The 14,257-nt window shown below is 45.3% G+C and overlaps 1 protein-coding gene across 3 annotated transcripts in view; it reads left to right on the top strand.

Moving 5' to 3' along the window:
* Nucleotides 1-14,257, top strand: part of USP32 (ubiquitin specific peptidase 32) — a 66,381-nt gene that overhangs the window by 26,907 nt on the left and 25,217 nt on the right. For 2 of the 3 annotated variants that reach the window (XM_089484418.1, XM_089484417.1), the window contains exons 5-8: nucleotides 2,573-2,732; nucleotides 11,305-11,436; nucleotides 11,948-12,055; nucleotides 13,720-13,835. In XM_089484418.1, coding sequence (XP_089340544.1) covers nucleotides 2,573-2,732; nucleotides 11,305-11,436; nucleotides 11,948-12,055; nucleotides 13,720-13,835 — 516 coding nt within the window. Of the gene's footprint in view, nucleotides 1-2,572; nucleotides 2,733-8,114; nucleotides 8,312-11,304; nucleotides 11,437-11,947; nucleotides 12,056-13,719; nucleotides 13,836-14,257 lie in introns of those variants that run through there. The other variant, XM_089484420.1, reaches the window with a different exon arrangement.

Here is a 14,257-nt window from a genome sequence, read left to right as displayed (position 1 = left end):
GGTCCAAATGCAACATCTCTTGAGTGAACACTTGAGTGAAGCAAGCAAGCAGTCTCAAGTTACAAACTAAAGAACTTTACTCATCGCTTTTGGGATGTACATGTGCTTAAAATACCTACATCCTAACTAACTAAAGGAAAGGTTAGGTAAAAGAAAGAGCCAAAGTGAACTTAACCTTTCAGGCACCCTCTCAACAAAGAAGAGGAAAGAAAGAAAAGATTTGATAGAGAAGGGAGCAGTTTTTGTATGACCACCGACCTTAGAGGTTTCTCAAATCGCTTTGTCTAGTTGCGTAGATACACAAACTATTGGGGACCATGCTTTGCAAGCAATAGATGAGGAAATGGATGAACGTGGGCTAAAGAACTCAGAATGTGTGTAGGCTTATGCTATCTAAATCTCCCATTGCTCTAACAGTAAAGAAAGGATCTTGAGAGAGAATGCTTGATTTTTCCAGCAGAAAGTAAGGAGTGATACACTCCCCACCTGGTTTTTTGACTCAAAAGGTTAATGTTGCTTAAGACAATGAGATCTTCGTTTCCGGCACCACACCAGAGACACAAAATCCTAAGCAAACAGAGTCAGAAAGTGCCTTATTAAGAGTCCTTTAACATCCACAGCATTGCTCTAACATTATACATATCTCCTTCCTCCGCACCTCATCTCGGGTAAAGTACAGGTTTCTCAGTGGTAAAATATGTCTGCGGAAATGCCCACAGGACCCTTGTCACAGTCGCATTACAGCTCGGTCGGCTCGGTATGTGGCACATTTTCCTCCTCACTTCTAAGCTGTGTGTCGCTGATAAGCACACGTCTGCGGTGGAACTCGGCCCCCTTGTGCCAAAGGGCGAAAAAGCACATGGATGGCCCTCTCTGAATGGCAAGATATTTTTCCCCTTGTTGTTATTGTTGTTTTGAATGCAGGAGCAGACCTTGTGCTCGAAAAGCAAGTGGCCTGGTGGGCTGAAGCGTGCCTGTGAGGGTTTTCTTTTTTTGAACATATAAAATAAAACTCAGGTAGTCCACTGCCATGCATGCATTACAATGAACCAAGTAAGAACCCAAGCTGCTCTTAGTTTTTTAAGGCGAGAAAGGCCCCGAAGGATTTTGCTCTGAAAGATGTTGGGTGCCGCACTCAAGAAAATGATTTGATGCTTCCGTCAAATGGAGTGGGTTGCGTTCTTTCGTTTCCCACAAATCCTGGCATCATCTTGGGATCGCTTTTGCCATGGCCTCCATAGTGCCTCTTTTGCTGCCGTTGGCACACCTGCTTTGGAGTTGTGGACTTCAGGGACAAAGCTTGCAAAAGTTGCCTTACCTAGAACCCCAAAGCCAGTATAGATTGCATGAGAAGAAGGGCCTTCCACAATGTGCTGTATTGCCTATAGTTGTTTTAATGGCCATGCTTTTAACTCTATAACTTAAGACTGAGATCCAGTATTAGGAGATGTTGCAGTGCCCCCCATCCTGACACTGTCTTCCAAAACCTACCATTTAGATGCAAATTTTGTTGCCTCTTATCCAAAAGGGGCAAGAATCTTTCCGGTGTGTGATGCCTCCCTATGTGATCCTAGCTCTACCTTTTCGCCACAAAGTCCACTGAGAGCTGCTGAGTCTCTCTGGCCACTGACTTTGCTGGTTTCACAACAGATTAGCTGGATCACAAGGTTTTGGTTTTAAAAAATCAATGTATAAAATATAGTGGACTGAACCTCAGTTTCCTTCTGTTGCTTGCTTCTCTCCCCAGCTTCATCTTCAGAGCCCCGGGGCAGCATTGCAAATGGATGTCTTTAAATCTGAAGCACTGGTTTCAGGTTTTGTGATCCGCATATACAGCTCAAAACCACTCAAGAACTGCTTTCCCGAGGGACTGCCTCTTGCAGATCTGTATCTCCCTTATAGGCCCATATCTCTCTTATAGACCCATATCTTCCTTATAGACTTGTTTCTCCCTTAAGGTTGCCTGGAAGGGCTGTCTTGGTAGTGCAGCACATTCCTGAGGACCGTGTCACAACCCTTGAGAGCAGGGCACACTTATCCACATTGCACCGACTATGTGTGATACTCATCCTTTTAGTATTTAACACACTTGAGTACGGTAATTTTGGGTTTTGGAAATGCCAGTTTTTTTGCAAGCCTTCCCTGTGAGGTCCGACCTACCATCCATTTCATGGACACCTTAGTTACAGTACTTTCACTTCATGTGTGCTTTATGCTGTACGTTTTATTATCGTTGTATTTGTGTCTAAGTAGTTTATAAATACCTGTGCATACAGAAGTATAGTAGGTAGGCAGTTCCAGCAAAGGGGGAACTACGTACAGCTATCTGTGGGTCTTCTCGCTTTATAGACCACATTTTTATCCACTAGGACATTTTCTTTAGCCGCCCCTAAATTGTGGAATGACCTGCTCATGGAGATCCATCAGCTGGATGCACTATCTGAGTTTAAAACAGCAAAGAAGACCTACGTCTTTTGGCAGGCATATCCAGATGGTTTTTAAATGATGAATTTTAAAGTGTGCATTGATTGTTTTTAATATGTTTGACATGTGCTTTTAATTTCTCTTGCAGGGTGAAAAGGTAAACTATGAGAAGTTCAGAAACTGGCTGTTGCACAACAAAGAGGCCTTCACGTTTTCCCGCTGGTTGCTGTCGGGCGGGGTGTACGTCACGCTCACAGATGACAGCGACACCCCCACCTTCTACCAAACGCTTGCTGGCGTCACACACCGTAAGTAGCGCTTTCAAGAGGACCGCCTTGTTTTCCAGCGGCCTGCATCAGTGTGGCTGCATGTGGCCCTTCTCTGACGCTGCAAATCTACAGTTTGCCCAAGAAACGCATTGCCTTCTATATGGAAATACGCTCATCCCTCCATATTTACGGCTTTGATATTTGCGGATATGATTATTCACGGATTTTGGTTAATATGTTCTCTCTAGGAATAGCTAGGTCCTCCAGTGCAACTCTATGCTCAACTTTAACTAAAAGCTGCACTGAAAGAGATAGAGATTCTTAGAGGGAATAGTCTACTAGGCCTTTGTAGCTCCTCCAGCGCAGTTCTGTTGTCAGTGTCTTTCGGACGTTGACCACAGAGTTGCACCAGAGGACCTAGAGATTCCTAGATAGAATACTCTATTAGGCCTTTGTAGCTCCTCCAGCGCAGTTCTATGGTCAGTGTCTGTCAGACGTTGACCACAGAGTTGCACTGAAAGACCTAGAGATTCCTAGAGAGAACACTCTACTAGGCCTTTGTAGCTCCTCCAGCGCAGTTCTATGGTCAGTGTCTGTCGGACGTTGACCAAAGAGTTCCCCTGGAGGACTTAGAGATTCCTAGAGAGGTGTCCTCTCAGGTAAAAACACAGTGTTTTTGTTATTTGCGGTTTTTCCATATTCACAGGGGTCTTGTGCCTCTAACCCTAGCATATATGGAGGGAGAAATGTATTTCCTCAATCCCTCCTTTGCTGCCTTTCCAAAGTGACAGCACACTTAGACAGTTTCAAAGGCTCTGGTCACCATTCTCATGATCACAACAATTTGGGATTTCCAGATTTTCCTGTTCGCCTGCTGCAGGTGTCCTTGGCCACAAACAGTCATTACTGGGATGTTTAACTGCATGGCTAGGAGAGGGCCAGAGCCATCAGTTTTTGTTTTCTGTTTTACAAGAGAACAGAGGGAAACTGGCTTGCGCTGAAAGAGGCACCGCTGATCCCACCGGTAGAAGCCAGCGGAACTTACGTAGCTTTCTAAAATATCTGTATTTGCCGGGGGATTTACAGCCTTTGCCGGCTGCTTCGGCGGGAATTGTAAGTGCCGTGAAACAGAGCAATTTGTTTCGGAATTTATGAGGCCTAGGAAATGGGGGAAAGGAGCAATTCCTAGCAGGCTGGCTCATATTCGCAGGCATCCTCCCTCTCTCTCTCTCTTTGAAATGCCTGCCTTTCGGTATCAATCCATTTCTATTTGATTGAATCAGCTGAGTTTCTGCAGTTGCCAAGCCCCCAGCCGTTCGAAACGGCTGCACCTGGCTTCTGGGAACCTCTCAAGTTTGAACAAGGAAGGGCTTTTTAAAAACAAATCCATGCAGTACTTGTTTTTGTGTGCCTCCAAGACATTTCTCACATCTGGTGACTCTAAGGCGACCCTAACGTAGGGGGTTTCTTGGCAAGATTTGTTCCGAGGGAATGATGAAAACGCCTCTAATACATGGGAGCAAGGGCGGGATTTTGGTCGAGGTAGAGAGTGGTGTAGGGTTCTTTTAGCGTTAGACTAGGACAGCCATGGCTCAGTGCTGTAGAATGGCTCCCAAGGCTACATTTCCCAGAATCCGATCACATTGAGCCATAGCGACTGAAAGCCGTACTGCGGACTGAAGACTCGGGGGCACTTTGAAATTCATTAAGATTAAACCGCTGTTTTTAAAAAACCCAAATAACCCTAAAACGCACGCTTCCTTTGCAAGCATATGTGTAGGTTTTGTCGATGGTGTACCTGTGGCTCTGGCAGACAAGACGCTCATCCTCTTTTATGGTTATAGAGCACCTTGCTTGAGACTGGCACAAGCTAGTCACTAAGCAACAACTGCAACCCTTTTTTCCCTCCTCCCCGACAAAGCATTGGGGAGAGTTACTTATCTAAAGCCAGGCAGGCTTAAGACGCCAGGAGTTAGGAGGCAGCGTTTCCCTGCTCCTTCCCCCATCTCTGCTCCGCTTATCTCCCTCTCGCTCTCTGCTATCATACCTCTGATTTCCCTGGAGGTCGCAGAGGTTTTTTAAATGTCATTTTACAGCACGGACGAAGCAGAAAGAGGAAACCACCGAAACGCTCTGAGATGTGCAGAGCCGTATAGCGCACACTACTGGGCTGCATCCGCGCCGCAGAAATAATCCGGCGCAACTCTGGCGCCACGACAAACTACGGTTCCCCGCATGGCACAGCACTGAGCCATGGCAGTTAAAGCAGTGTCGGAGTGGATTATTTCTGCAGCGCGGATGCGCCCATAGATGCGTGGGTTTGGATGTTGACACAAGAAATGCAGCTCCCAGAGAATGGTAGAAGGTCTGGAGTTTTTTTATTGCAAAGGAGAGACCTGTTGTGTGCTTGTCTGTTTTCCTATCGGGAGAAAGGAAACCGAGATAGTGACTGGCCCAAGGTTACCCACTGGGTTTCGTGGCCAAACAGGAATCGAGTCGTAGTCCAATGTTCAAACCACTACACCATTCTAGCTTCTTGCCATTGTATCTAATAGGACTTAGAATCATAGAATCGTAGAGTTGGAAGAGACCACAAGGGCCATCCAGTCCAACCCCATTCTGCCATGCAGGAAATCACAATCAAAGCATCCCCGACAGATGGCCATCCAGCCTCTGCTTGAAGACCTCCAAAGAAGGAGACTCCACTACACTCCGCAGGAGTAGCATTGGTATCCATGAGGGTCCTAGAACCAAACAGTAGATACTGTAGTACACACAGCTTTTAAACCACAATTACACCTAGAAAAACAACTGTGTTGATACTTATTGCACAACACCACCTCCGGTCCATAGCTGCTGTGTCCCCCCAACCCCTATTAGGGTGTCCCTTTTCATTGACATGAGAAATAACCCTGATTAAAAACAGGGAAAGTTATTAAGGTTGATTTGGGATGGCAGGGAGGACATAAAGCTTTTATTGTGATGCTTCACTGGCTCCATTTACATTTATTTAATGAGCCCCGATACAGAGAAAACGTAATTTTTTTAAAAAGAGGAATAATGATTTTTCACTTGTAAATAACATTTACGTTGGAAGGCAGATAACTTTAATTATGTTCCTCCTCGGCGGAAAATTACAAAGGGAATTTTGGAGAGCTACGAGTTGCGCCGAGTTGCGCATGCTTGCCGCTCCTAATCAAATTCCGTTCCGTTCCATTGAAAGCATAAATGTCCTTGCAAGGATGTAAATTGTTGAAGTTAGCATAGTCGATTTGACCCAGTCTGTCCCCTTTTACTCACAATTCACTTCTGTTGTTATGGGGCAGCATTTCCAATGCATCACCCCTTTGTGCTCATGACCAATGGTAGTATAGATTTCTATTCCCACTATTTTGGTCTTCCAGACGTTCTGGACTTCAACTACAAGACATCATGCTCTATCCAAATATCTTCATTTTTGTCATAGAGGGTGGATTTTGATTGGTGCTCCAGGTGTTCGGTTCCCAGAATTCCTGACTGTTGTTCACGTTGTCTGGGGATTCTGGGATCTGGAGTCCAAAACATTTGGAGGACCGAAATTTGGGGGTCGCTACTCTAGCTGGAGGTGGCAGTTGATGGCCCAGGAGGCCCCTTCCAACTCCATGTCACACTCCATCTCAAAATGGCGACTGAAAGTAACGCAGCATCACTTCTGACCACCATTTTGCAGAGTGAAATAGAGGCCTTTGAGTTTGCTTGGAGCGGGATTGTGACCCACAGTACGATCTGGGTGGAAATTGGCCCACCACTGTCCTAAAATTTTGGCCAAAGGACCCAGAGCAATTCACCGAGAAGAGGGAGAGTTTTGCTTCCCATCGTCCTTGATGCTCCTTCTCTTCATTTCCACCCACCTTCCATTGCCCAGTTGGTTTCTTAATCTGAATTAGGCTGCGAGGCTTTGACAGTGAGCCATCTTTCTTTGTATTATACGGCGCTATTACCTTCCCCGAGCCCTTGGGTTGGAGTGGGCCATAAATTTCCCCTAAAACAAAAACAGCCGAGCAAAGGACTTGCCGCTGAGCTCTTAGAAGGAACTCTTTATTTCTTCTGTACCAAAAGCGCTCTCCAGGAGGTCAGCAGTAGCATCCTTCAAGCCCCCAGCCCTATGAGCCATGAATCTCTGCAAAATATGGGCGCAACACCACAGGACTATTTGTCAGAGACCCCCATCATGGCACGGACCATGTCCAGAGGCCTGTGCTGGAACGGAAGACTAACCACACTGTGACTAAATGTGTTATACGGAACAAGGCTACTGATAATAAGGTGCCACTTATAAACGATATTAGAGCAATGTCCTTCTTTGGTGACGGTGTTGAAAGACCTTGTGAAAGGGCCCTACAACATACTATATCTGAACAAACTCTGGGTACCTTTCTCTGCATTGCAAAAGCGTGGGGCTAGTTTTTGCCTCCTCCATAGTGGATCAAGACAGATGACAAAACTCCCAAATCCTGTAAAGTCTGGGTATAGTATAATCTAGGTGATTCCTGCCCCATATGCCCCCAAATGGCTTCCCCAACCCTCCCCTTACATTAGAAACATGCCAAGATCCCCCAAACACATCCATTATTGAATCAGGTAGGGAGCAACGTCACTTCTGGTTTTGATTTCAACCCATTTTCAGCTATTTTGTGGGGGTTTGATGCATCCCTAAGGTCTGTGCAGGAGTTGGAGGAGCAAAGCCGCTGCATTTTCCAATGCGTCTGAGCCTTTTGGGGTTTTAGGAGGGCAAAAATTCAGCCAGAATCCTTAAAAGGGGGTCTCCAGTGGGTCCACTTTGGAGACTAGTGGGCCATGTGTTGATTGATAATTGATAATGATCGATAAAGAAGAACAGAAATGGAAGTACAGTGGGTCCTAGTCGGAGTAGGCGGAATATAAAAAGTTATTCTATTTATTAGTATTAGTATCCGCCGGGGTTTGGTTCCAGGACCCCTTGTGGATAGCAAAATCTGTGGATGCTGAAGTCCCATTAAATCCAGTGGCGTCGTAAAATGGTGTCCCTTATATAAAATGCCAAAATCAAGGTTTGCTTTTTGGTATTTTATAGCTCATTTTTAATATATCTTCAAACCGTGGATGTTTGAATCCGTGGATAAAGAATCCATGGAGAATTTATATTTGTATATATATATAGATATATATATAGTATTTTCAAGCCGTGGTTGGATGAACCCGTGGATCAAAATATCCGTGGATACAGAGGGCTGACTGTATTGTGACCAAGTCCGGCCTGCTAAGCAATGCCCTCCTAGCGTGGATTAATCTCCACCTTCTGATCCTCTTAGCTTCTGGGTCGTCGCTTGTCACCTTAACCAGATCTCCCAGCCTCGGATCCTTTAAAGGGCTGTTCCGCCTGAAAGGGAGCAAATGGTGGAGGGTTTTTTTTGGAGAGGAGACCTCCAGACCCCGTCGTGGCCCACGGGCAGCTTCTTTGGCGATGCGGCGTGTCTCACGTCAGGACGTGGTTGGGATGAGCCCTAGCGAGAGTCGTGCTTTTAGGCCGGGGGACGGTTAAAATGTCAGGAATATGGTATGCTGCTACTGTTGTGAGCCAAGGAGAATTGTCCCGTTAGGTGGGTAAAATGTCTGAGCGGCGAAGATTGTCTGGTGTATGAGAGTCAGCATGATGGGAAATGGTGGACTTGGGTCATTTGGGGTTAGAAAACTGTAGTAAGTCTACTTTGGTGTATGTGGATTGGGATCGAACAATAAGAGATTCGGGATTGGAGGAATGGATGGGCGATTGTGGAAAAGGCAGCGGGTACGAGTGGCTCAACGCTTGTCTAATTTTTATTTGGGTTTCTGTTGCATACACATACAATTTGTTGTAATCTTCTTTGAGCCTCCAGGATTAATCGGGATAAAAACTGAGAGAGAAAGAGGGATGGAGCACCCATTCTGCCGGCATCCAGTTTAGACGTTACCGTCGATCATGTCGGTGGTTGACTTAATAAAAATGTTTGCCGGATCTGGGCATCTTCCCCGGCTGTAAACTGGTTTTCAAGGAAGGAAACTATCCAATATTAAACTGGTTTGGCCTTGTAGCGTGTTCTGATAATATCAAAATCCAACATGGGAAAGCAACATGGAATGTATAATGACATGTTAAAATATACTTATGAGCAGCTAACAGCTGAGTCAGTAGTCATTCCCTGCTTTGGATGTTAGGTTAATGTAACTGTCTTTTGTAATGAAAAGAATGTCTATATCTGTTATTTTGTCGTCGTCGTTGTTGTTGCGTGCCTTCAAGTCGTTTCGAATGTATGGCGACCATTTCAGGGGTTTTCTTGGCAAGGTTTGTTCAGAGGGGTTTTGCCATTGCCGTCCTCTGAGGCCGAGAGAGCATGGCTTGCCCAAGCTCACCCAGTGGGTTTCCATGGCCAAGCTGGGATTCGAACCCTACCACAAAACAGGTATATAATGCAATTGAACCACGTATGGCTGTTTACATACCCATGGAATAAAGAAATGTACGTAGCACATTTGGTTCAACGTGTATCAAGAAGGAACTGAAGTTTAGACAAAACTAACTGTATTACATAGAATCACAGAATCATAGAGTTGGATACCAAAATTAAACAGAGTAGTGTACAGAAGGGAATACTTTCCAGTGGTTGGAAATGAATTATTATCAAACAACAGTTCACAATTGTAGAAATTGTTGGCAGGCAGCATCTCTTGACTGAGTAGTTTTCTTTTCTCCAGAAGATTAGCATGTATCTAAACTTCAGTTCCTTGCTGTGACACATTGAACCTACTGTGTTATAATTCAAAGGCATAGCTTTGTTAGTCGGTAAAACCAGCTAGTAGTATGCGCTTCCCGCTCCACCAAATGCATCGGAGGAAGCAGACTTATGTGTATGAAAAGTCGCGCTGCCAAGTTCCTTCTTTCAGTTAGTCTCAAAGGTGCGACAAATGTGTTCGTGTAAGTATCTTTATTGCATGTGCATGTAAACAGCCATACACAGTTTAATTGCATTACACACCTGCTTTTGTGGTTTGGCACTCATTCAGCCTTCTGTGGTTTGTGTTTGGTTGTGTATATCTATTCTTAGCCATCCCAAGACAGTAGTCCGTCTTGGGGTCAGAACAGGTAGGATGGCAAAGCATCTCCCTCCAGAGTACTTTTCGGTGAGAACAAGTCCCATCCGTCCCGCTGTTGGGGAGCAAATATACAAAGGCCGGGGGCCAAACTATATATCTGTGCAAGCGGGTTGCCCATTCTGGGCCTCCGCTGGTCCACGAAATGAAGAATGTCAATGGTCAGTGTCTTCGTCCGCTGCTCAGTGTTTTTGGCTCTGCTTTCTTTCCTCCTCCTTTCAGGTTACCGGTCCAAAGAGCTGAAAATCTAATCCTATTATAAACCTGGCATGGGTTTAAGGGCTCAGGACCATCTGGGAATGAGATCACGCATGGCGTTGTTAAATATAGACAGCTTTGTTAGGGGATATTTGGGCAAGACTTAATATGTGCCAACCGTATGCCTGCCGTAACTTTCACAGGTAGCGAACTGCAGGTTGCTTTGGAGAGCCAGGGCTTGAAAATAGTCCAGCAAATAGAAATTATGAGAAGCAAACATTGATTTTGTCGTTTTATATAAGGGATGCCATTTCCCTATGCCATTGTATTTAATGGGACTTGAGCATCCACAGCTGTTGGTATCCATAGGGCAGTGATGGTGAACCTTTTAGAGGCCGAGTGCCCAAACTGTAACCCAAAACCCACTTATTTATTGCAAAGTGCCATGTCCCTCTGCCTTTCTAATAACAAACTCTGGCAAACTCTGTGCTGGGGCGATGGCATGTGTGCCCACAGAGAGGGCTCTGAGTGCCACCTCTGGCACTCGTGCCATAGGTTCGCCATCACTGCCATAGGGTGTCCTGAAACCAAACCCCAGCAGATCCCAAGGCCCCGCTGTATATGCTGGTATTTTGGGTCCCACTCTTTTGCCTTTTCAGCAAACACTTGCCTTGCCTTGCCTGAGAATTTCTTTGAAATTGAATTTGGCCTTTGGGCTGAAACACGTCCTTCACTCTTGAAAGAGTAGCATCAAGTCGGACACATGAAAGGGTTTTAATGGAACAGCACACAGAACTGTTTACCTATAACAAATAGGTTGTTCTGAAACCCACAAGGTGCTAACTGTATGAATACCAAGTAACCCAGAATTCAAAGACATAGCCATGTTAGTATGTAGGATGAGTACGTAGAGAGATCTTGTAGCACCTTTGAGACTAACTAAAGAAAGAAGTTGGTAGCATGAGCTCTCCCTACATACTGAGTAACCCAGAGTTTCTTTTCGATGCCTCCATTTGAAGCTGCCAGAGCTTGTGATGCAAAAAACGTTGGCTATGGCAGTCCCATCCCATCGGTCTTGCATTATCCCTCGGGGCAACTCTTTCCTCCTCTGATAGAATCCAGATTGCTGGAGCAACATCTTTTAGCTTGTTGTTCATGCAAAGCATCTGCTTCTCCCACACCGACATCAAACGCTTGACTTTCAGAATACGTTTTGTGTTGGCTGACTTTGATCATCTTCATTTATTCCCCCCCCCCCTCTACACAGTGGAAGAATCGGATATCATTGATCTCGAGAAACGGTATTGGCTCCTGAAAGCGCAGTCGAGAACGGGGCGGTTTGATCTGGAAACGTTTGGCCCCTTGGTTTCCCCACCCATTCACCCCTCTCTGAGCGAAGGTACGGAAAATCGTTGCTTTACCTCCGTTGTGGTGGTTGCGTTACGCTGGGTATGTCGGCCAACCTGCACAACACATATAGGCTTCAGTCCTGTTAGTTAGATTGGATCTACCAACAAAATGCAGGCCGTGAGCTTTCTCATTTGAAAATCTCTGGCTAGGAAATGAATGGATATGTGCTTCTAGCTTCTTATTGTGGCATGCCTATGTAAGCCAGAAAGTCTCTAATTTTGCATGGCTTCCCGTTTCATCCAAACCAAGAAATTATCATTACAAGGTTTGGAATAAGCCAAGTTCCTGGCTTGTTCCAAAACTTGCTAATCGTAGTTTCCTGGTTTGGAAAAAATAAGAAATTGTGACCAATTTGGGTCTTCCTTCTTTATCAAAGCATGCCACAAAAGGGAGTAAGCGCAGAAGCAAATGGCGCATGCATCTCAAGCGGAGAGGACTGATTATCCAAATGCGCCCAATACCTTTGTGACTGGCTGGTCTCAGAAACCTTTTGCTTGCAGGTCTGTTTAACGCCTTTGATGAAAATCGTGACAATCACATAGACTTCAAGGAGATCTCCTGCGGACTTTCGGCCTGCTGCAGAGGGCCAGTGGCAGAAAGGCAGAAATGTGAGTATGGCCACAGTGGCTGCTAGGTATATATCTTGTTGGAGTATTAAAGGAGGGAACAAGACCCGCTATTTAAGGTAGCTTTCTCCAACCTGGTGGCCCTGGACTATAACCCTCCTCATCCCCAGCTTGGCTAGCTGAGGATGCTAGGCCTTCTAAAACTGGGGTAGGAAACTGGGGAAGGGGAACCTCATTCCCCCCATACTACCCTAGACTGCATCTGCATCTGATCAGTTTTCCTTTGCAATCTCTCAGAATGATAACTAGAAGTAACATGATTTTGTGCCAATTTTTTAAAATGAGGAAAGGTTGGGGGGCTGGTAGAGGGCTCCAAAAGCGGGGTCCAAGAGGCCATACAAACCCTGTTCTAGATGGTGCCAAGTTGGAGGAGACTGTTTTGAAACTATCCCCTGCCTAATAAGTGGAATTTATGGACGGGGTTTAAAACTGTTGGCTACCCTTTCTGCGACTTTATTGCTTTTATGACCTGCAGATGTGATCAATCTTCTCAGCCCCCGCAAGGCAGCGCTCAAGCGAGGGCCATGCGTCTGAAAGCTTGAATGCGACACATGCGTGTTGCCATGCAAGTGTGCCGATATCAGCTGCAGCTCCCTCTTCAATGCATAGCCGCTGGCCACACTTGGGCTTGCCTCTCAAATGTGTAGCATGTTTTTGGCTTCCTGAAAAAGATATCCCCCCCCCCCCAATCCTTCCAAAATAAACCCCACACCCAAGTGTGTTTGTCGGCCTTGATAAACGTTGTTGAGGCTTCGGTGCTCCTTTCCCAAAGGGGTGACTGCAAACAGAAGAGAATGCAACGTTGTGCGACGGTTTAAGTACGCCGGCTTTAAAATGCTAATTCCTAATAGTCTCCAGGCTCTATTAATTCAATATATTACGGTGAGTTACTCCCTCATTTTACGCCAATTACAGTCACTTCTCCTGGAGAGGCTGTCTTTTGTTGGTTCTTGGCCAATAACCCTATTTATTTATCTATTTATTGAGCAGATTCTAATTCCTCTCCGATAAAAGATTCATAAACACCAACGTTTAGCAGTGTTTGTGGCACGGATGGTTGCATCCATATTGTGCATGCTACACAAAGGACCTGCGTGCTGGAAATAAAAGTGTTGGCTTTTCAGAAACTAGAGAATAAACATATTTCTCCCTTATTTTATTACATTCTCTAGTTCTCTGTGTATCTCTGGAGTAGCCATGGACCCAGATTTTGGCACCTGTCTTTCAGGGTGGTAGTTCTTGTCTTTTAAACCCCACAAATTTTAGGGACCGTCATCTCCCCTCTGAGCCTATCTGTAGAAATAGGCTCTGCTGCAAATGCCACAACTCACAGAGGTGAGGCAGGTAGAAGGGTGGTTTTGTTGTGTTGTCCATACATTGTTAATTTTTATTTTACTGAGTTCTGCTGCGGTGCAAATCATAGCATCCTAGACTTGGAAAGGACCACAAGGACCATCTATTCCAACCTCCTGCGAGGCCACCAAATAGGGTTAAGTTGCCAAAAACCTTTTGGCTAGTTCTAGCCAGAGCATGGAAATGATGCCATTTTGGACCGCATCTCCCAGATTTCCCCCCAGCCAGAAAAAGTTCTAGTCCAGCAAGTATTGTTTCAGTTCTCAAAATAACCCCTTTTCTCCCTCTTTTAGTTTGCTTCAAGGTTTTCGATATCGACCGGGACGGGGTTTTGTCTCGCGTGGAACTCGAAGAAATGATGGTCGCCCTTCTAGAAGTTTGGAAAGATAACCGGACCGATGACATTCCTGTAAGCGTCCTTGTCTTTCGTGCTTTTGAAATTTAAAAAGTGGGTTTGTGAACGTTGACGCACAGCTCGCAGATCCAAAATCCCTTTTTAAAAATTGATCTGCGGCAGGGAAAATAAGGATGCCGATCCTCAAGTGGTTTAACTTAGGCGGAATAGTTTAATTACTTGTGCCGCAATTAGCCTTTGCAAATTACCAATTGAACTTTGGTTATAAAACTGATTGCTGCAGCTTTGTAATTGGGTAGATGACTCAGAGATGTCACAAAATCAATGAGCAGAATGTGTAGGATCCAGATGTTGTGCTGTTTGGAGCAGGCGCACTAGAATTGGTGGGATGGGTCACTTATTTGAGTTGTAATTTGGCTTTCTCCCCAAATTTTCCTTATATGTGTGTGGGCTTGAATCATTCTTAACCCAATAGC

The sequence above is a fragment of the Sceloporus occidentalis genome, unplaced genomic scaffold (genome assembly GCF_023333645.1).
Source record: "Sceloporus occidentalis isolate IW3139 unplaced genomic scaffold, rSceOcc1.0.p SCAF_21, whole genome shotgun sequence".
Lineage (NCBI taxonomy): Eukaryota > Metazoa > Chordata > Lepidosauria > Squamata > Phrynosomatidae > Sceloporus > Sceloporus occidentalis.
This window is presented reverse-complemented; position numbering and strand designations above follow the sequence as displayed.